Raw genomic sequence first — 21695 nt, forward strand, 5'->3', positions numbered from 1 at the left:
TTATGGAGTATTGACACAAAAATAATAATTCAGTATTAAAAATTGTTTACAATATTGGCCATAACAATTATTACACATCGAAAAAAAAAATAAACAACAACAACGAAAAGTGAAATAAAAATCAAAATAAAATATCATATTAGAAAGTGACAAACCAGGATTTCATTTTAGTTAATCGTACATGTCGAAAACTGTTCAAAAAAACGACGAAATATTAAAAGTTCGAGAGACGTCAGTGCAGTTGTCTGCCTTTTTTTGTAAACAACATTCTCATAGTTTCATTACTAGAAGGAGAGTAAAAGACCCCATACACTTTCCTGTCGTGTCGTGTCGTACAGGAAAAAAAGTTTATTGTGTATTTATAAGAAATCTGTGCTAACGAGTCGTTCGTCGTCGTCGTCATCAACATATATATATATAACTTACATATTGTGTTACAACCAACAAAAAAAAATATAAAATAAAATATGTGTATATGAGTGTTTTTTGATTTATCTAACAAAATAACAAACAAACATCGAAAGAAATAAAAAAATTCTTATAATGGATGTATCTTCCGTTCAAGTCCAACAACAACAATAATTACAACTCTTCTTCCGATAGATAACAACTACACAAGAAATTATAAAATTTTTTATTGTAAAATGATTTTTATTATTTTTATGATTCGATAAATTGATAAAACTTCGATCGAAAAAACAATCAGCAACAAAAAAAAAAGTATGGCAGGAAATATTGTCAAATGGTGGAGACACAAAATACTCGGAGGATATAAGCAATTTTCAGGTGAGCTAATTTTATTTATTTTTTTTATTGTTGTTTTGTGAGAGATTTGATGAAAAAAGACCAAAAAAGAAAAAAAATCTTCCATAATTCATGTTGAAAGTTCTTCTTTTGAAAAAAAAAACGAAAAAATTGTTTGTAGGCGTTCATTGTGCCAAAGAAATACGAAAAAAAAGTCGAGTATTGTCCTATAAACTTTTTTGTCTGTCCGAAAAACTATAAAAATTACGATATAAAATACGTTCAAGTCTTTTACTTAAAAAAAATGAAAAAAAAAAATTTTTTTTTCTTACCTGAGTCCGAAACGTTTTGTTTGTCGGTTCATATATGTTTCAAAAACTAGACAAAAAAGCCATTTTTACAATTTTTTTTCTAAGGATCGGTGCCTTTATCCCAAAAAAATGTACATGTTTCTTTTATGGACGAAAAAAAACGTTTAACGATTGGTTTCTACTGTTTTTTTACGTCCTGAAATATTTTTGACCGATATTTTGTTCAAAAGTAACAAAGAAGAATATTTTTTCACAAGAAAAAAAAAATAAAAAGTAGTAAAATGTTGCAATAACAACCTGCCAATGAAAGAATTTTTTTCCTTTTGAGAGCGAAGCAGGGCAATTACGACGGTTGTCTCGTGTTTGTTGGAAGCAAAGCGCGACACCGCTTATTAATTATTTCGATTGAAACGAAGAAAAAAGCTATAATTTGTTGGCATGTCTCTTCATTGCTGCAATTCTTCGACATCTCTCTCTTGCTCTAGAAGAATATCCCAAGATAAAAAATTCAAGACGGTAGTTGGTTTGGTCGTCGTGCAATTATACGAAAGAAAAAAAAAATACAAAATAAAAAAAAAGAAAGGAAGAATTTTTTTTTTGTGTTCGTTTATACTTTTAACATACAACGAACATTTGTTTGGTCGTCGTCGTCGCTCGTTTGAAAAGAAGGAACAGAAAAGAACTCGGCAAAAAGATGCATAATAATTGCATGCTACTGTGTACTGTGCTGTCAATCTTCGTCTCGTATTTTTTTTTTGTATTTTTTAAAAAATTTCTTGCGGATTGTTAATATTTTTTGTCCGTCGTCGTCCATTGAATTTCTATTGAATTTCGTAGTTCTAAATTTTTTTTTTCATTAAAATCGCGACTTATTACAAACATTTCTTTCTATTTATATTGAGAAAAGCAAAAAAAAAAATATTTACATTACCAAGTCGTCGTCGTCGTCGTCGAATATACGCAACGAACAGAAAATCAAGTTCTCTGTGCCGTACAACGAGCTTGCTTACTTTTGTCGGCAACCTTGCCTTTGATGTTTTTTCTGTTGCCGTTGCGTGTATGGCTCATAAATGATGGACAGACGTGTGTTGAGTGTATTTAAATTATCAAAGTTTTACCACCACACCAGGTTTTAAATACAATAAAAATAATAAATAAGGCACCGAGAGACTTGCATTTGTCGGAATATTCCGAAAATTCCGAGTTCAGTATTTAATTTTTATTTTTTTTCGTAAATATTTACGTTACTTGGAAAGACATTTAATATTTTTTTTTTTGTTTTTGATGGATGACGGATCATCGGATTGAAGATTTTTGTTCCGAGAAAAAATATTTTCAGTAGAAAAGGGCGCGCGCGCTTCTTTTGTTCTCTCTCGCAGGACGTCTTTCTCTAATTATTTGCAGACAGAGAAAAAAAATGTTCTGTAAGCCATTGAATAATTTTCGCGCGCGCGGTTTTTATTTTGTATTTTCCTTCTTCCTCTTCAATTTTTATGATTACTAAAAAAAAAATCGTCGAACGAGAACAGGTTCTCGGTTCCTCTGAAGAACATCACCACACATTGATTGTATGTTCAGCTCCGTTGTTATTGTTGCTGCTTTTTTGTACCTTTTTTTTTTTTTTGATACGATCCCACTTTTGCGATACACGGTGAAATATAATATTACTCGAACGACGACGACGACGACGACGAGGAACATAACTTTAGCAAAATATATGGTTTGGTGGATAAGGAACAATGCAATGGTAGCTGCTTTATAAGGCATTGTTGGTCTGTTGCTGCTTTTCTCTGCTGCTTTGTACGTGCATTCTGATTGACTAAAAAAGCAAAATACCGCCACGTGCTCAAAAAATGTGAATGTACGTACACAATCTAAGCGTAAGTTGTTGCATGTGGTTACTTTGCTTTGCAACAGTAAAAAAAATGAGATTATATTTTTGTGGCAAAAATCGAAGGAAAAGACAACAACAATAACAGTAGCCGCGTTGCACGGAAATTTTACAATAAAAATCGATCTTTTTTATCTCTTGTGGTTTTTTGTGTGCGACCAAGTGGTTTCGCCAAAAAAAAAAATAAGAAAAAATGACATTGATTCTCGAGTGTTCTGGATGACGGAAGTTTTTTTTCTCTATTGATCGAACGGTTTTTTTGTCGATGAAATGCCCCGACGATCGTAATAATCGGCTGCATCATCATCATCATCGTCGTCGTCAGAAAACTGTTTTTTTCCAAGATTTCTGTTTTGTTGTTATTATTTTTTTTACGTGTAGAAACGTTGATTATTATCTGTATTTATTCTTCCATCACATATCGTCGTTGCATACACACACATGCATGTCGAGTCGATGCAGGAAAGAAGAAAAAACGCATCTTGCATCTTTTTCGAGATATTTTTCTCCTTAGGCGAGTGCAGTTTTCAAAAATGTTTCATATTTTATATTTAATTTTTTTAAAAAATCCCAAGCGAGAATAATTAAAAATTGCATTTTTTAGATTTAAAATGAATGAAAAATACAAAAAAATTGTCTGAAAATTAAAGTTTTTATTTAAATTTTTATTAAAATTAATTTTGTTTTTAATATTTTTGTGACCAAAAACGACAAAATATACAAAAAATTGATTAATTATATTTAATATTAAAAAAAAATAAAAAAATTAATAAATTAAAAAAAAATATTTATTTGTTAATTCATAAATAAATTTAAAAAATATATTGAAGTATTTATTTAATTTTAAATTAAATAAATAAATTATTTTAATATTTTTTTATAATTAATTAATTTTAATTTTAATAATTTTTAATTAATTATTTTATTTTTTTTTTAATTTTATGTATTTTAAAATTATTACTAATTTAATTAATTAATCGAATAATAAATCAAGTTTAAAAAAATATTGAAATTGTTCTCTGTCCTTATATCTTATTTATATTCTTTTTAAAAAATTTTTATTTATTTTTTTTTTAATAGTTTTCATTTTAAAAATTATTTTTTTTTATTTTATTTTTTTTTTTTTGAAAATTAAATTTAAAATTAAAAAATAAAAAAAACATCAAAAATAAAATTTAAATTATTTTTTTTTATTCTTTATAATATTTTTAGTTCTAAAATAAAAAAAAAATATTTTTAAAAATTGTACCTGCCTTAACGTACTTTTTTTTCAACGTAGGTACAATTTTTCGTCAGTTAGGAACTGATCAACAACGGATGTGTCAATGCATGATGCAGCATGACAGTGATGAAGAATTGTACAAAAAAGCACATTCACGACTCGAATGGATGAGTGCATGTAACCATTCAAATTCGAATCGAAACAAAAGAGGAATTGAATTGACTGGACTTGACGTGACAACATACACACAAACATCGACGACGACGACTTGAAATTGGAAACTTTGTTAACTTATGATCAAAATCACGATGATCATCATTAAAATCAAGATCAAAGCACTATTTACAACTCACACACGCATCGTCGTTCGTTGATTTTTTTTTTTGATATAATTTAATGGAAGATACGAGTCAGAAAGAAAACGACGATGTTCTTTGATCTATTATATTGTATTTTCATGTTATTTATTATCTTTCTCTAGCTAGTCGGATACTCTCCAACGTTTTTTTTTTCATTTCTATGAACCGTAAAATCGAGGAATAATAAAAAAAAAAGAGAAAAAAATTATTTTATAAAATCCGTAGGCAAGATTTTAAATTAGTTCATGTGTGTCATGGTTGGTCCAAATCATCATCCATTGACCTCATCACGGCTTTAATGAAGGAGAAGGGATTAATAAAGCGCTATCGCGGTCTTTTTTAAAGAATTTTTTTTTGTTTTGTTCCTTCTTTGATATGGATGATGGATAGAAAAAATTGTTAAAATTTAACTATTTATGATGGATTAGGGAATTTGAAGCATTTGTGATACGGTGGTAGGTTGATTTTTTTTAAATCACTTAATTAATTACTACATTTATAAATTTTGATCCAGAAATAATTTTTTGATTTTAAAAAATATCAAAAATTAAATAAAAAATGAACTCTTAAAATAAATTTTAAAAACAAGACAACTTTATTCAAAAATTTTAAATTTTTTAGAAAAGATAAAATTTAATTTGATGAGATAAAAATATTAAGAAAATAATAATTTAAAAAATATTTAAAAGAAAAATTATTTTAAAAATTCAAAAATTATTTAAATTTCTAAATTTTTACTACAAACTGTTTTTTTTTTGTTTTTGTAAAATAAGAACAATTTGCTCCTTTGTTTTTTGTTTTTTGAAAAAATTAAACTATTCAATATTTTAAGATAACTTATAGAAGAAGAGTATTTTTTTCAATTTTTTATTAAATTATTATTTTTTTTTTTTTTCATATTAGAATCTTCATATTAGAATTTCATGTCGCGAATTAATTTCCGCTGCTCAATAACGCATTTTTCGCATTCTACCACTGTATTTCTCTGCCATCAAAACGGTGCTTTAATGATGAGATTATAATCACACATGAACTTTTTTTGAGTTCTCATCATGTTTGATGAACTACTATTATTATGATATTTACTACTTTCGAACATCCAACCATTAATATCCATCCATAGAATAATCTGGAACATCAAATTACCGATTTTCATCTCCGCTCACATAAAAAAATACACGCCAAGGTGAATGTACTGCCGAGAAAGAGAGGTGTATGTCAGTTATCGTTGGATTCGATGTAAAATACTTCTTCACACCAACAACATCTTGTACAAAAAAAAAAAAAATAAAATAACGAAGACCATAATAACAATAATAAATAATGATGAATGATCATCAGAAATCTATTTTGGGCTTTACCTCATTATAGTATGAAAAACACAAATCAATGCGTAAAAAACTCATCAATAAAGATTCTAGTTAAAATTTCACGCAACTTCATCATTATTTAGACATGCTTCTTAACCAAAAAAAAAAAAAAAACGCAAAATTAAAAAAAAATCGTTTAGTGTGAAATATTCATCTCTCAGAATTCGTTTCACTCACAAAATAAATAAGAGTTTTTTTTTCAAACAATATGGATTCAGATGAAAGTTGTGTGTGTAAAGTGCTCGCGAGACGCTTCTTCGTCGTAAGTGGTTTCAAATAATAATAATAATCGTAAGTAAATGTTATAAGAAAAATAAATGTGTTTTAAGTAAGTGGATACATCAACATTAATATCTAAATACATTGTACAAACAAATAAAAAATACGGTAATGCACTTGAGAGACCAAGCAAACAATCTTGTTGCGTTGGCTGACACTCATCTCTCGATGATTTTATTCATCAATGAGACAGGAACAATGAGGAAGTTGAGTTAAATTAAGAAGTTTTTGTACTAAAAGAATGATAAAAAAAAAAGTTTGAATTAGGAAAAAAGCGATTTTCAAATTTTTCAACTCTCAATTTTTGAAAAGAAATTTTCGAACTTCTGATCTCAAATGAGAAAAATTTGAGAACTTCAGGAGATATTTTAATTCAAAAATCTATCTAGAACATAATTTCTTTATTTTACGTTAAAAATTTAAAAGTTAGAATTAGCAAAAAAAAAGCAATTTTTAAATTTTCTTCTACGAGAAAACATTGGCAAGTAAGTTGAAATATGTTAATTTAAAAACAATTTTTTATCAGTCTGAACAAATTTCTAATAAACCGTCAAAAAATTGAATCGTAACGTTGAATTAGCAAAATAACGATTTTCAAATTTATAAATCTGTTAATTTTTGAGCTGACATTTTCAAATTGGTTTTTTGAATGTTAAAAAAGTTGACAATTTAACGAAATATTTTATTTAAAAAATAAATTTTTCTTCAAGTTTAATAATTTTTCGTCATTTTAGGTTCAAATAATAAAAATTATAACGTTAGAATTAGCAAAAAGGCGATTTTCAAATTTTAACGATCATTTTTTGAATTGACATTTGAAAATAAATTGCAAATCAATGAAATATTTTAAGTTTTTTTTTAATTTTTTTAAAATATTTTAAGAAAGTTTTCTATTTTACGTCAAAATTATTAAATAAAGTACAAAAAATTATTCCTGCCTAACTATCACTATTAATATTTGTACTTATAGAAAAAAGTAAATATTTCAAAGTGCTTTTTGCACAATTTTACATGAAACGAATATGACAATCAATCAGATCTATCTTCAAAAGGCAAAAAAAGTCTTTAAAACAAGACATTACCTACACCGAACAAGAAACAACGGTACCTCATGTCGTTCCTTTCTAATGCCAAAACAACATCATCTGCAACTATTCGTCTATTTTAATACTAATAATGATGATTTTATGTTTCCGAAGAGCTTCGGAGAACCTTAATCTCGAGAATCTCGTCGCACCATGACTACAAAAGTCCGCACAGCATGACACAAAAAGATGCATGCCATGCGTTTTCGTGTGACATCGACACCGTCGTACGGAGAAATGAATGGAACGAAACGAAGAGAAGAGATGAAAAGCAAAAAAAAAAAAGTTATTCAGAATCACAGATTTTTGTCATAATTGTTCAATGTGAATTATGAAGTATCGACCTCCCACAAATTCTTACGGTAAATGTCGTTTGCAAGCAGCAGCTTCAGTAAAACATGTGTGTGTCTGTGTCTGATTTGTGAGTCGCAGACGACACTAAGAATGCGGAGAAACTCTTCGTTCGAATGATTTTGAAGCATTTTAATGACAAAAAAAAGAAGATTTCGTAATCAAAATGTCTGCGGGAACTCGGGTCATTCGACGTGTTAGAATTCTGTTTTAAGAGGAAATTTATGTCGTGAAATGTCATGTCGTAACAAGATAATCATTAGAACAAAACTCTAAATCAGTCATCGTCGTCATTATCATTAGAAAAGTTCGACTCGAAATAATTTCGAAATTTTCTTAGAAATTTTTTTCTATCACTGTTTTCTCAATAACGACGCTATAAAAAAAATATATTTTTACAGTTAAGTTGTTGCATCGACGAAACTTCATTTATAAAACGGTCAAAAGGTCAATATGTGATAATGTTGTATTATATCTTTCGTTCGTATTTTTTTTTTGCTTTCAATGATTGAAAGAGTTAACTCTCACATATAAAAAAAAAAAAAAAAAAAATCACATCCATAAAGATTAGTTCGAATAAAATGGAGTGCAATCGTAAAAATATATGAAAAAATGCATTTCGTGTCGATAACAAAACCAGAAATTATTAAGAACATTGTCCGATTATGGATTTTTTTTTCTTATTTCATAAAAAAAAATCAAGTCTGGATCTTGTATTTAATGCTGGCTTTGACGAAATGCATTCAAAATAAAAATATGACGGCACTTAACATTTTTTTTTAAGTTTAATTGCTTTTAATTCTAATGTTTCGAGGAGGAGAGTAGACAATTAATCGGCTTTGATTCTAAATAGTTTCAAAAAAAAAAATACTTAAAAAGGGGTTCGCCTTCTGTGATGTTCATTTCATGGTTTAACTCGAATCACAGACGAACCCGAAAAAACAAAAAAAAAACTGAAGAGAAACAGATATGCACCAAAGTAACCGATAAAAAAGGTCTTAGCGGCTTTTTCTTTATACTTTCGTTTTCTTCACTTCTTCATCCTTTTTATTTTTGGTTTGGAGAGAGAATTTTAAAGTTAAAGTTAATTTGGAAGAAACAAAAGAAAGAATATTTCAACACTAAAGAAACCCTTAGTCGGATTATACTCGCTACTCGCTCAAGTCAGCAGGTACTGAACTTTTTTTTTTTCAAAATAAAATTTATCGTATAAAGCGTAGAATTTTAATAAGTATGCTATGGGCGATAAAAAAAAGAACCATAAAATACTGAAAAAAAAGAGAAGAAAATATTAATTTATTTTATTACACCAGAAATTTGAATAAAATCGTATATATGTTATAAATATTCATGTCATACGAAGAAGAAAAGCAAAAGTTTTACGTGTAACTGGCACAGACAGAAGCGTGTTTTTGACTCAAAAAAAAGTTTTTTTTCAGTACTGGAATTTTTTTTTTCGTGAAACGATCAAACTCATGCCAAAACGAAACGACTCCATACCGAAAAATTGTACGCAAAAATTATATTTTATTTAATGTTTATGTCTTATAACTACCGGACTTGAAATTCTTTCGTTTGATGTTTTCTCTGGTTCTTTCATCTGACCTGTGCGCGCTTAATTTTACACACACAAACAAAAAAAAATCGCAGAAAAAACACAATATAATAAAGATGGTGCAATAATGTGTTGTTATTGTCATGAGTATGCGAACAAATTCAGAAATCGCTTTGATCTTCAATGTGATGCATCATGTGCATTTATTAGCATGTATATGAAGCACTTGAACACGCAGAGGAGACATTTCACACATTTTCCCTTTGAAGTTTTTACGCATAAAATGGATCTTTTGTTCTTCTTGATCTTTGTCATTTGGCATAAAAAATTAAAATTTATTAAAAATTTTAAGCAGAAAAAGTAACTCGAGTGCGGAAAAAGTAATTAAAAAATATAAAAAAGTATTTTTAAAGCGAATGTAATAAAATACGTATTAAAAAGTTTGCAAAATAAACAAGTTTCGCTTATCGTATTACAGAAGCAAATCAATTTGTTTCTATTAATTTGTTACATTTAACATAATAACGTAATGTTTGTTTATGTGTATAATTTGTTCAAATGGGAAAAGACATGCAATTAATTACTGTTATGAATAATTTCGAGTTAACGAAAAATTGTTTCGCTTTTTTACATTACTATTATTTTTATTTTAACCCTTTATTGCTTACGTAAAGATTTTTTTATTTTTACATTTTTTTTTATAATTACAAATTAAATTTGAAAAATAATAATTTTATTGAATTTTTTTAAAAATATTTTAAATGTCTTAAATAATTTTTTTAATTAATTAATTTTGTAATTTTTATTAAAAATTTAAGATTTTAATTTGTTTATTTTTTTCATATAAATTTAATTATTATTAAATTAATAATTTTTTAATTTTTGGGTTGAAAATTTCAATATAAAATTAAAGAAAATTTAATAATTTGTAATTTATTAATAAAATTAAAGAAAATTATGTTAAAATAATTAATAGGGTAGAGGCTCCGTCTACCGTGATGCTAAGGATTTTTTATTTTTGAACATAAATTTTTTTGTCTTAAATAATTAAAAATGAAACAAATTAAATCTTTTTTAAAAAAAATTGAATTTATGTTTAAAATTCATAGAGAAATTCTAAAATTTCTAAAAATTTGAATTTTTTCCTAAAAAAAATGATTTAAGACATTAATAGTTGAAAATATTTTTTAAAAAAAAGAAAACTTCATTAAAATTTTAATATTATTTTTTGAAATTTAATTTGTATTTTGGATTTCTCAAATTTCCCAGATTTAAAGATTTAAATTGAAACTTTGCAAAATACCTTAATAGGTGCAATTATTAAAATAATTAATTTATTTATTATTTTTGTGTTGAATAATAATTTCATTATTAAATTTAATTTTAATTTCATGGATTAAATTACAAAATTTTGATTTTTTAAGAATTTTTTAATAATAAATTTTAAATTTATAAATCTGAAAAAGATCCTTAAAAATTAAAATTTTTTAATTAATTTTTTTTGAATTTTTGATTAAAAAAATTACTTTCAAAAACAAAAGTTTTTTTTGTTTTAAATTAAAAAACAATAATTGTATCGTATTTAAAAAAAAATTTTATTTTTGTTTTAAAAATAAAAATAAGAAAATCACGGTAGGGGGTGCCACCCGGTAGACGGTGCCTCGATCCTAATTTTCATTAAAATCAATTTTTTTTAAAAAGCAAAAAATTATATTTCAAAAGAAAATTTCAAACAAAGATCATCAAAGGGTTAAAAAAAACCTAACATTCATAAAATATTTTCGCCTAATAGATCAACAACGGAAGTTCATTTCTAGCCATTTACCGCACAAAAACAGCCTCTCATTCAAATTTTTCCATTTCACGTTGCCTTGCCTTGCCATACAAATTAATTACCAGTACTGCTCGCTCGCTCAATTCACTGTTATAAATTTATGTGCAATTACTTTACGTATAGCGTACTTTTTTTTATATTTACAGCCAGATACTGTTTTCGCTCTTTGCAAGACACCGCATGGTGATACCTGATTTTTTTCTTATTCATTAAAGATTTACAATATATGCGAGCATTTATTATCGTGCGAAGCTCCGTTCTGTATACTATACGCAGATGGTTGTCAAACCAGTGCGGCGCCAATTAATTTTATTTAATTTTGTGGTTTTTACTGTCTTTAAAGTTTTTATCGTTTTATTAGTTATTTTTTTTCTTCTTGTACGTTCCTCGTCGTCTTGCTTTTTAATTATAATAATAATTTTATGTGAGCATTAGTGCGGCATTATCTTGCATTTTTAATGCACCATCAGAGGGAAATTAGTTTCAAATTTGTCTCGGTGACGACTGGAATCACAATTTTTTGACAATCGACGTCTGTCTGGAAATAATTTACATTTAAAAGCGTTTTTTGTGTGCTTATCTGTTGGTCTGACTAAAACGAAGCATATTCTATGAAGACAAAAAACATGAAAAGACAATAAATTTCGAGCTCGATATCGGTAACAAAACCACAGAGTGCGGTAAATTCAGAAACAGAAAAAGCAAGAAAGACAATAATAATGGAATAGATAAGGAACACAAATTTAGTGCATTTATAAATAAAAAGCATTTTCGTAAATAATAAAATGGGCCGACATTCGGTTTTGTTCTCGGTTCGGCATGAAAACAAGGAACTACGATCAATAATTGATGAGTAACTTTGGAACAAAAATTTCTTTTTTGTTCGAGTCATGTGATAAGAAACCAATTTCTCACACTCGGTCGCCTTATTGAAATTACTTTGTGGATGAAAAATGGGTGAAATTGTGCCCTTATGAGTCAAATTGACCCCAAAATGAATTTTCTGATTAATTTAACTCCTTAAAAAATCAATCTGACCCCTTTTGAGAGGTCAATTTGACCCCTTTTGGAATTTAACTTCTTCAGACCCCAAAAATTAGTACCTTTTATACCTAATTTTGTGGGTCTAAAGTTGGTAAATTCCAAAATGGGTCAAATTGACCTCTTAAAAGTAGTCAGATTGATTCTTTAAGGTCTTAAATTAATCCCTTGAGGGGTCAGTTATATTCCTAAAGGATGAATCTGACCCCTTTTGGAATTTATTTTACTCAAGACCCCAAAAATTAGTCTCTTAAAGAGGTTTCACAAGTCTTAAGAGGTCAGTTTGATCCCTCTTTAATCACATTGACCTTCTCAGGGGTTAAAATAAAATTTTATTGGATCAAATTAACCTCTTAAGACATTTAAAACCTCTTTAAGGGTCTAATTTTTGGGGTCTGGAGATGATTAATTCCTAAAGAGGTCCAATTGACCCCATAAAAGGGGTCATTTTGATTCCTAAGGTCTTAAATTAGGCTCCTAAGGGGTCAGATTAATTCCTTAACGAGTGAAATAAATTTCTTCAGCAATTATTGATTTGAATTAAGAGGTCAATTGGAGTCTTAAAGGATAAATCTGACCCCATAAGAGATCAATTTTGCCCATTTTTCCTCCATAAGGCAAACTTTTGAGCCTATTTAACAATTCTACAACTGTCTCGAAACGAATGAATTAAATTATATTACGAGTTACGTGCCTCCGTAAGTGTTACGGTACGACGCGACGTTCCTATAATGGAAAAATCCATCCCTCACGTACTCGGTTATGGCATTTCATATCCGCGCAGAAGAAATATGTTACCTTTTTTCGTCGTTAAATCGAGAAATAATGACACAAAGTTTGTCGTCGTTTCTGCCAAAAGTGACACAATTCGCTTCATTCACGTAGAATCACGGATCTTCCATTCAATTTTTTTTTTTTTTTGTTTTCATTCCACGCCAAATGTAAACGTCACAAACATCCTCTTCATATCTCTTTTTTTTGTCTTTCATTTTTATCGTCATCGGTTCATCATCAGCCAAGCCCAGAAAAAAAAATGAAGAGTTTCTAAGAATGAACGAACAAAACAAAATTTCGTCGTCTTTCCCTTTTGTGTGTGTGTGTCATTATCATCGAAAATCTATCTCTCTATTGTTCGGAAAAATTGGATTTTGCCGAGTGAATAACAATTTCAAGTATTTATTTTTTTTGGGGAATTGCCGTCCCAGAATTACTTTTGGTGTGAAAGAATCGATAATAATCTGTCATTTGGATGTTTGTTCACGTTTCACGTTCGGTAATTTCGCTTAAAATACAAAGAAAAAATTTATTTGAATATTAAAATCCGTTAAATGTCATGTTTACTCCTCATAATTACTCCGAATTACCTCATTAACGATCATTGTAACGGCTTTAATGTTATTTTTTCTCACTTTGTATCAACAAAAGGAAAACATAACATCATAATAATAATAACAGTTTAAAGTTTCTCTCGGAAAATTTTCTTTTTCATCAAAAAAAAAAAGTTTTGATGCATAAAATAAAATAAAAATTTCATGTTTACCGAGATTTTTCTCTCTCCCTCGATTATTCTGGGATTTTTCTTCATGTAAATAAAGAATAAATTTTGTTGTTTTACTGCAGAGACGAGATTTTTACGAGAATTTTATGGGAATTTCATTGGAAACGTTTCGGCAAAGTATTAGATGGACGTGAATTTCTTCCCAAAGTGTGTTATGTGAGTTTCTGTTTACATTTATATTTTAAGAGCTCACAAAATATTGTGTAAACGTTTTAGTGTTTAATCTCGAGATTTATCTCTTCCTCTTGATTTTCTTGAGAAAATGCGAATTTTTATCAATAATCTTCATTTTTTCATTTCTCGAGAGATTTCTAGTTGTCATTTTTTATTTTTTGCGACAATTCTTACAAATAAAATAAGAGACAAAAGAAGAAAAAAAAACGAAGATGAAGAATGATGATTGAGAAAACAAACAAACTGTTGTTGTACGGATGTCTGACATCTTAATTAAAAATTTTCTATAAATATTCATTAAACATTTTTTTTTTTACATATTTTAAAAAGTAACTTAATAGTGGCGCCATGTTACTGTTTGATGAAATACTAATGCAACAACATTTGTTGATTCTGTATTTTTTTTAGGCATAATTTTCGTGTTTTAGCAGATATTTATAAGGTGGCTGACGAATGACGTATTGAGGTCGTTCGTAAAATCGCTCCTAATTTACTAATTCCCTCATTAATAATAATAAAATAAAATTTTATACAGACGACTGATGATGTATGGAGTTTGGAGAAGAGGAGTCTGATAGATGATAAAAACTATGAATTTACATAATTTTATTTTAAAAGCACATTTTTGCATAATCTTTGTGAGAACTGGCTTACCTCATAGTGGCGTGTGTCATCTCTTACGTAGTTTTTTTTTCATTTTTTTTTTTTTTTTTGAAGTTATCAGCTGGTCGAGAGTTTTTTCACTTTTTTAAATGAGGTTGTGACAGAATAGATTTTTTTTTAATTTTTATTATTTTTTTGTTTAAATTTTTAATTTTATTAATTTTTATAATATACATATTAAAAAGTTATTAATATTTTTGTTATATTAAAAAAAAAATAATTAAATATATAATAATTTTTTTAATTATTAAATTTAATTATTTATTTTAAAAAAATTGTAAAAAATATGAGATTAAAATATTATGAAAAAAAAAATATTAAATTTTAATTTATAAAAATTTTTAGATTTAAATTTAAAATTTTAATTTATTTTAAATTTAAATTAAATTATTTAATTAATTAATAAATAATTTAATTTAAATTTACAAAAAAATATTAAATAAAAATATTTAACAAAAAATAAAAAAAAATCAGCTTTAATTTAAAAAGTTGTCATAAATTGCTTAACAACTGTATTTATTTTTTTTTAATTAAAGATTTAAAAAAAAACTTTGGAATTAATTTCTAATGCTTTAAAATTAATCTTCCATCTTGTTCTAAATTTTAAAGCTCATTTTAAATCCGATCTGATTTAATTTTTTTTTGTTTTCCTAACAATTGCTTGATTTCTTTTTAAATGAATTTCGAATGAATTTTAAACACATGAGAGGATATTTATTTTAAACGACACAACAATGTTGTTATAGTCAATCTGTGTGTGCATCAACAAACACACAAGAGAGAAAAAAATGTTCAAATTAGAAGAAACAAGATGAAAAAAAAATCATTTCATCTCATTTCAAAGAAATCCTCTTGAAGTGCGCTTTATATACCTCAAAAAAAAATTTTTTTTATTCTTTTGTTCCGATTCTCTTAACAAATAATACGATCTACTCACATTTCAAAGAACGTCGTTTTTTTAATACATTATCATTATATTATTTTATATTATATATACAACAAGCAAACTCTTTTTTTTTCCTCTTTATATTGTTCGAATGTCAGTATAAACAAGTACATCGCTCTTGCTCTTCCAGCAATAACAATAAAAATAATTTGAATTTTATTATAAACTAAAAAAATCTATGAGCACCGAGCACAAAACAACAACTTTTTTGAATAAATTTCATAATGAGCTCAATCAAAACATCACAAATTCTCGGAATTTACTAAAAAAATATTTTTCCTTCTCTTTTTTTTTAGTGCTTCAAGAATGCCAGACAGACTCTGAGGAACTGATATACCAAGCACGTGCTCCCTCGTCGTGTAGCGCGCCGCCAGACTTACTCATTGGCAGTGACCCAGAACACAAAATCATCAACAAAAGCGGCCGCAAAAGTCCTTCGTCGCATACGAAGAAACAGCGAAAGGAAATTAATCGCAACCGAAAGTCAACAGCACTCGGCAAGGACGGCAGTAATGACGGTGGTTCCGACGATCGTGTGAGATTAGAGGTGAGTTCAAAATTTTGATTGATTGCCAATAAATATAAAAAAATAAAATTGAAAAAAAAAAACGGGAAATCAAACTTTTTTTATCGCCTCGATTTTTAATTATAATTGACAAATTGTGCGCAATATCGAACGGCGGTATCTCGATATAATACACAAATGTGTGTCCGAGACATACGTACATTTTTTTGATTGACTTTGATCATGCCGCGATTACCTTTATCTGCTTAAAAGTCAACGATTTTTTGCTCGAATGTGTCTGGCTAAAACAAAAATAGCTTGCACACAAAATGGTCAGGATCGTAAAAAAATTAATCTGCTTAAAGAGTATTTAGCATAATCTACTCTGCTGTGAGTTTCTAGTATTTTTGCAATTAAATGAAGCTTATTTTTTCATTTTTTTTTATAAAGCGCGTTTAGAAGTTAAGTATTTTATTTTATTTTAGTCATAAAAGTGGAGGCACGACTCGATAAGTAGCAGCGATAGAGCTGGCGATGACCATTTGTCTCTCATTTTATTTCGTTTTTTAAATGAAAGACTTGAACTTTATACCGCACTCCATAGAATTGATTGTAAATGTAAAAAAAAATTAAAAACTGTTGACCAGCACAAGTTTTCTTGCTATTCATGCGAAAGAGATACAATTCATAAATGACGTCTTTTATCTTACCGGCTTTTGAAGGCATGTTTCGTTTTAAAGTTTAACTTTTTTGAGGGTTTTAGTCTGTCTGTGATCAAAAATTTAATTTGTATGGATTTCAAGTAAAATATTAGATTAAAAAAAAAATAAAAAAAAAAACATATTTTTGATCAGAAAGAATAGTTTTAGAAATAAATTAAAAAAAATAAATAAACAAAATTTAAATTAAATATTTTTTAAACAAAATTTAATTAAAATTAATTTTAATTAATTAAATTTATTCTTTTAATTTAATTTTAATTTTTTAATTTAATTTTATTTAATTAAAATTTATTTTTACGTTTAAATTTATTTTTTTTTCAATTAAATTTTTTAATTTTAATTTTTTAATTTTACTTTAATTTTAAATTAATAAAAAATAAATAAATAATTTTAAAAAATTATTAAATTTACAAATAAATTATAAGATAAAAATCCAATTTAGGTCTAATTTTTGTTCGTCAATATAAGATTTTTCTCTCTTTGTCAAAAATTAAAAAATAAATAATTTTTATTTACATTTTTTTAAACGGAATAAAAATTCAATTTTTATCAAAAAAAAATACGCTAATATCGATTTAAGTTAAATTTTCGAAAAATTTGCTCATTATGATGAAGCACAATGCGCATCATTATACAAAAATTTAAAATAAAAAAAAAACAAGCATCATGGTCCCGTATGTATTGTCAAAATATAAATTGCGTTCCATTCATAATGAAGATCAATCAAAAAAAAAAGTGTCTAAAGATCGTCTGTTAATTTTTTTTAATTGAATACCTCACAAACGATTCAAAAATAAATATATTTCATTCTTGTCTCTCTCTTTATTTTTTTAGGAATTTACCTGCGACGTCAGTTTGGAGGATGACAGCAAACAACAGCCGCTTCAGTTCTCCTTCACGCTGTACGACTTGGATGGCCATGGCAAAATAACCAAAGATGATATCGCGGGAATTGTCTCGACGATTTACGAATCGATCGGCAAGTCTGTCGTTGTGCCGCATTACGGCAGCAAAACCATCAACGTTCGCTTAACCGTTTCGCCCGATTCGAAAACCAGACCGCACTATAACAACACGAAAAAAGACGAAATATCTCGGCGAAACCGGTGTCGCCCAAGAAAACTCATTTCCGATGAAGATGAAGTCGATGAGGAAAATTGCAGCGAAACGTCGTGCGAAAAGCAACGAAAACGCAACGATGAGACAAATCGTCTGTCGAAAGACTGTTCGACGACAACAACTGCCACAACAGCTACCGATTCGGAAAATCGCGAATTAATGGCGAACAACAAGACACGCGTTTGCTTCAACGACACCTCAAACGAGTGTTTCAACAACAAATTAACGAATGTCAAGCAGAATGGCACGCCGCGACGCGACGACATCTACGAAAACGTGAACAATCTGAAGGCGAAGCAAGACGAGGACTATTTAATTGACATGAACAGTTGCCATAATGAGGAATACAAGAACAATGACATCGATAATTGCAATATAATCTGCAAGGAATGTCCCGTGGAGTCGTGTCCGTTCGATCTGGTCGTGCAAAAAAGCAACAAAAAGCGTCTCATACGGAAATCCAGATCGCGCAAACAGAAAAACGTCTCAAATGACGCCAATGTGAAGCCTCGTGCGAGAAGTCTCTCGGTTGGACATGAAAATTTGTGGAAAAATGACATTCGGAATGAGGAGCAACAATGCTGGAAAAGCCCATTGAAGCGACATGAACTAATTGAGATCATCCGAGAAAGTATGGAGAAGAATCGTTTGTGTTTTCAACCCAATAGGTGAGTTTTTATCCCTTTAAACCTCTTTATTCAATGAAAAAAGTCAAAAAATCGCATTATTGTGATAAAAGTGAGACATCCAACAGTTCTTGAATAATTTCAGTAATTTTGTTGCGGTACCCAGCGTGAGTTTCGAACACTTTTGAGCAAATTTCCGTGTGTTTATTCAACACAAAGTCCTCAAAAGTCTGCGGAGTCTTGACCAAATCGCTCCATTTCTCTTCCGGCAAGTAAATTGTTTGGAAAAAGCAGAGACTTTCGATCAAAGCTGCTTTGTTATAAACCTTAAAGCTGTCGCTCAACTCCTTCCTCGTGAGATATTGTTCAGCTTGCAACCCAAAAATGCTCATTTCATTAGTTAAAGATGCAAAATAAAGGTCAAGAAGTGCTTCGACGTTATCTTCCTTGAACTTTCGAGGCGTCGATGTTAATAATAAAGTACAAATATCGTACATCGGGGGAGCATATCGCGAAAATTGAAAGTCTACCAAACGACAATCGACGACTTTTTCATTATTTTCATACTTAAACAAGATATTGTTGGCCCACAGATCTGATTGGTTGAAGACATTGCGGAATTTCGTGGATGGTTTGACAAGTTCGAACAGTTCCTGCATGATTTTTGGCACCATTTCGACAAGTTCCTCCGTTGAAAATTTCTCGTACTTGACTTTTCCTTCAGCGGAAAGCAATTTAACGAAATGTTGAACGGTTTTCGTGAATGATTGGACCCCCAATTGACGATATCCGGGCGTATTTGTTGTTGGATATCCATTTTCACGCAGTAAATTTGGGAAAATTTCCGTCAAAGGCTTGGAATGTTTCACTTCTAATGCGATGGAAGCGGCATTCATGCGTGCCAGAGCCTTCATTACGACACTCAGATGATCGAAATCCAGTAAACGACCCGAAATGGAAGGCACAAACCCTTGTAATGTTAAGTTATCTAAGGCTATTAGGTCTATTCCCTTCGTTAAGTAACAAACAGCGGTCCAGGGAGTGCGTCCTTTTGCAATTTCCTGCAACGCTGGTATCAATTTCTGATAAATGTTGCCTTCCTTGTCGAACGTTTCCAAGTCTTCGGCGTATTTTGAGCCAAAATCATCTTTAGGGGTTCGCTTTACAAAGCAAGACCACGTGGTTTCATTCTCATTGACATCTTCCAAGGTTACGGTGATGATAAAATGCGACGACATGATGCCAGCGGGAACGTCTCCGAGAGTACGGATCACAATTTCATTGATTTTGGGACATTTTTTGGTTCCATTGAGCTCGTAATGTCTCCGTAGCATCGTTTTGACATCCTCGAGGGTGAGGTCGAGATCTTGCAATTGAATTCCGGACATTTTTTGGGGTTTTAGGACCGTTTTTGATGAAGCGAAAGTAGAAACTGACGAAAAATAGAAGAAATTTGCTACGAGATTAGCTTTATCTTGCTTGCGGAGCCGATTTGCGCGTCAAGCTAATCTAAGTAAATAATGTCTCGTAATGTCAAGTAGAATCAACAACGATAACTTTTACGATATTTGACTTTTTACAATTTTATTACATAATTTTACGCTCATAGAGATTAATTTGAAATTTTTTTCTTTGCAGAAAATCCATTGAAACTCCAACGAAACACCGAAATCGTTCGCACACGATGACAACGAAGGTCATTGATGCCCTCAACCAAGTCAATGTCACGCCAAAACACGTTTCCAACGGCAGCGCTCATCACGAATCCAATCTCTGTGGCTACGATTCCTTCCTGCACGCCACAATTTGCACAAATGCCAAAAACGGAGTACATCTCTCTTCGAGCCCAATGGTCATCACGGGACCCAATCGTCTTACCCATCATCACAACAAAAATCGTCTTCGCACCAAACATCATCACACAAATTATCATCAAGTTGCTGCACCGCAAACGCAACATCCGTCACGCGAAACGGCACCCATGAAGCTCAGCACGTCGCTCCTGAACCAACTCAACCCAAATCTCTCGGCGGAACAAAAGATAAATCGCAGTATTAACCATGTCGAGTTGTGGCTCGAGACGAAAGACATTCGCGGAAGTCAAACCAACAACGAATTGATCGTCATGAAGAACACGCTCGACGACAAATCGTGTCTCAATAACAACAATCACGTAAACAACAACAACAAACCCACAAATTTGGATACGCCGCCACGCAAAAATAACGATTTCACCGAAACCGAACTGAAAATCACGGAAGATGACTTTGTCGACATTGTCTCACCAAAGAAAACGTTCAACAAGGAGGTCCTGATTTCGTCCGCGACACGCAAACACATCAAGACCCAACACAACAACGTCGACAACGAACCAACGACGCCCAATAATCAACGAACGGACACCTCAAAAACGTACGTTTTGGAGTATGCTTCGATTCCCGTCACTGCTGAGCCAAGCGAATGCGAAAATTTACTTTTGAAAGACGCGGAAGACGAGAACGGGGCACAACCTACAACGCTCCAAGCGAACGGCAGCGGCACAGAAAACGCTGGATCAACAACTACCTCAAACACAACGCCATCTACCGTGCATCGATATGTCCACATTCACCATCATTATCATCACTTTAACGCAGAAGATGAGGAATGAACGAACCAACGAACTATTTTTAACTCATAAGCCATCAAGTCACACAAAAAAACTTAAATTACTGAGAAAAAATCGTCCAGAGTATTCTTTGATCTACCAATAAACTTAGCTTAGCTTTTAGCTTCCAAATGTGGCTTTCAAGCCTCGCTTCCTATAACTCCTTCCTCAAATAAAAAAAAAAACTTTTCAACCAAAAGGGGAACAATCGAGCTTATAAATCGTATACGAAAAATATTTCACTCAATACTCAAAAATAATTTTTTTACAAGTACCAACGCAGGTAAATCCAATAAAATTACGATAAAAATAGTTAAAAAAATACAAGACTGATACTCTGGTAGTTATATTAGTTTTAGCTTTTATGTATATTTTATAGATTTTTTATAAATTATAATTAGCCATTAAAAATCTTAAACATTTATTGAACTTTGTATGTCGATAAAAAAAACGTATTGCAGCAGGCTTACAATTGTTGTTTGTATAAATTTTTTTAGTTGTTAGTGAGATGTTTTGTAAATTTTTCGAAAATTTTATGGTGCGAATGCAGACTAATAAAGTAAAAAAGTTTATTGAAAAAAAAAATTTTTTTCTTTCCCTAAGGCTTCAATAACCAACTTTATCTAATTTAAGTGAAAATTAATGAAAAAAAAAATAAAAAATTTTTTTTAAATATTAAATATTTTGGCAAAA

The 21695-nt window shown here is 29.6% G+C and overlaps 2 protein-coding genes across 2 annotated transcripts; one reads left to right on the top strand and one right to left on the bottom strand.

Moving 5' to 3' along the window:
* The first annotated feature begins 722 nt into the window (after positions 1-722).
* Positions 723-21390, top strand: LOC134828604 (protein naked cuticle homolog). Its single transcript, XM_063841585.1, has 4 exons — positions 723-786; positions 15680-15930; positions 17445-18397; positions 19994-21390. Exons 1-4 carry the CDS (start codon positions 723-725, stop codon positions 21003-21005), a joined length of 2280 nt encoding a protein of 759 aa, XP_063697655.1. The 3' UTR covers positions 21006-21390.
* Positions 18386-19764, bottom strand: LOC134832912 (uncharacterized). The gene has a single exon (XM_063847127.1). The coding sequence runs from the start codon at positions 19741-19743 to the stop codon at positions 18454-18456; it is 1290 nt and encodes a 429-aa protein (XP_063703197.1). The 5' UTR covers positions 19744-19764; the 3' UTR covers positions 18386-18453.
* Positions 21391-21695: the final 305 nt, after the last annotated feature.

Source organism: Culicoides brevitarsis, chromosome 2 (assembly GCF_036172545.1).
Source record: "Culicoides brevitarsis isolate CSIRO-B50_1 chromosome 2, AGI_CSIRO_Cbre_v1, whole genome shotgun sequence".
Taxonomy (NCBI): Eukaryota; Metazoa; Arthropoda; class Insecta; order Diptera; family Ceratopogonidae; genus Culicoides; species Culicoides brevitarsis.

Bases quoted from the DNA above. Each gene is read 5' to 3' on its own strand.
- LOC134828604 (XM_063841585.1), top strand. From the start codon at position 723: ATGGCAGGAAATATTGTCAAATGGTGGAGACACAAAATACTCGGAGGA. The intron at 787-15,679 runs GTGAGCTAATTT...CTTTTTTTTTAG, and splicing joins AGGATATAAGCAATTTTCAG to TGCTTCAAGAATGCCAGACA. The intron at 15,931-17,444 runs GTGAGTTCAAAA...TTATTTTTTTAG, and splicing joins ACGATCGTGTGAGATTAGAG to GAATTTACCTGCGACGTCAG.
- LOC134832912 (XM_063847127.1), bottom strand. From the start codon at position 19,743: ATGTCCGGAATTCAATTGCAAGATCTCGACCTCACCCTCGAGGATGTC.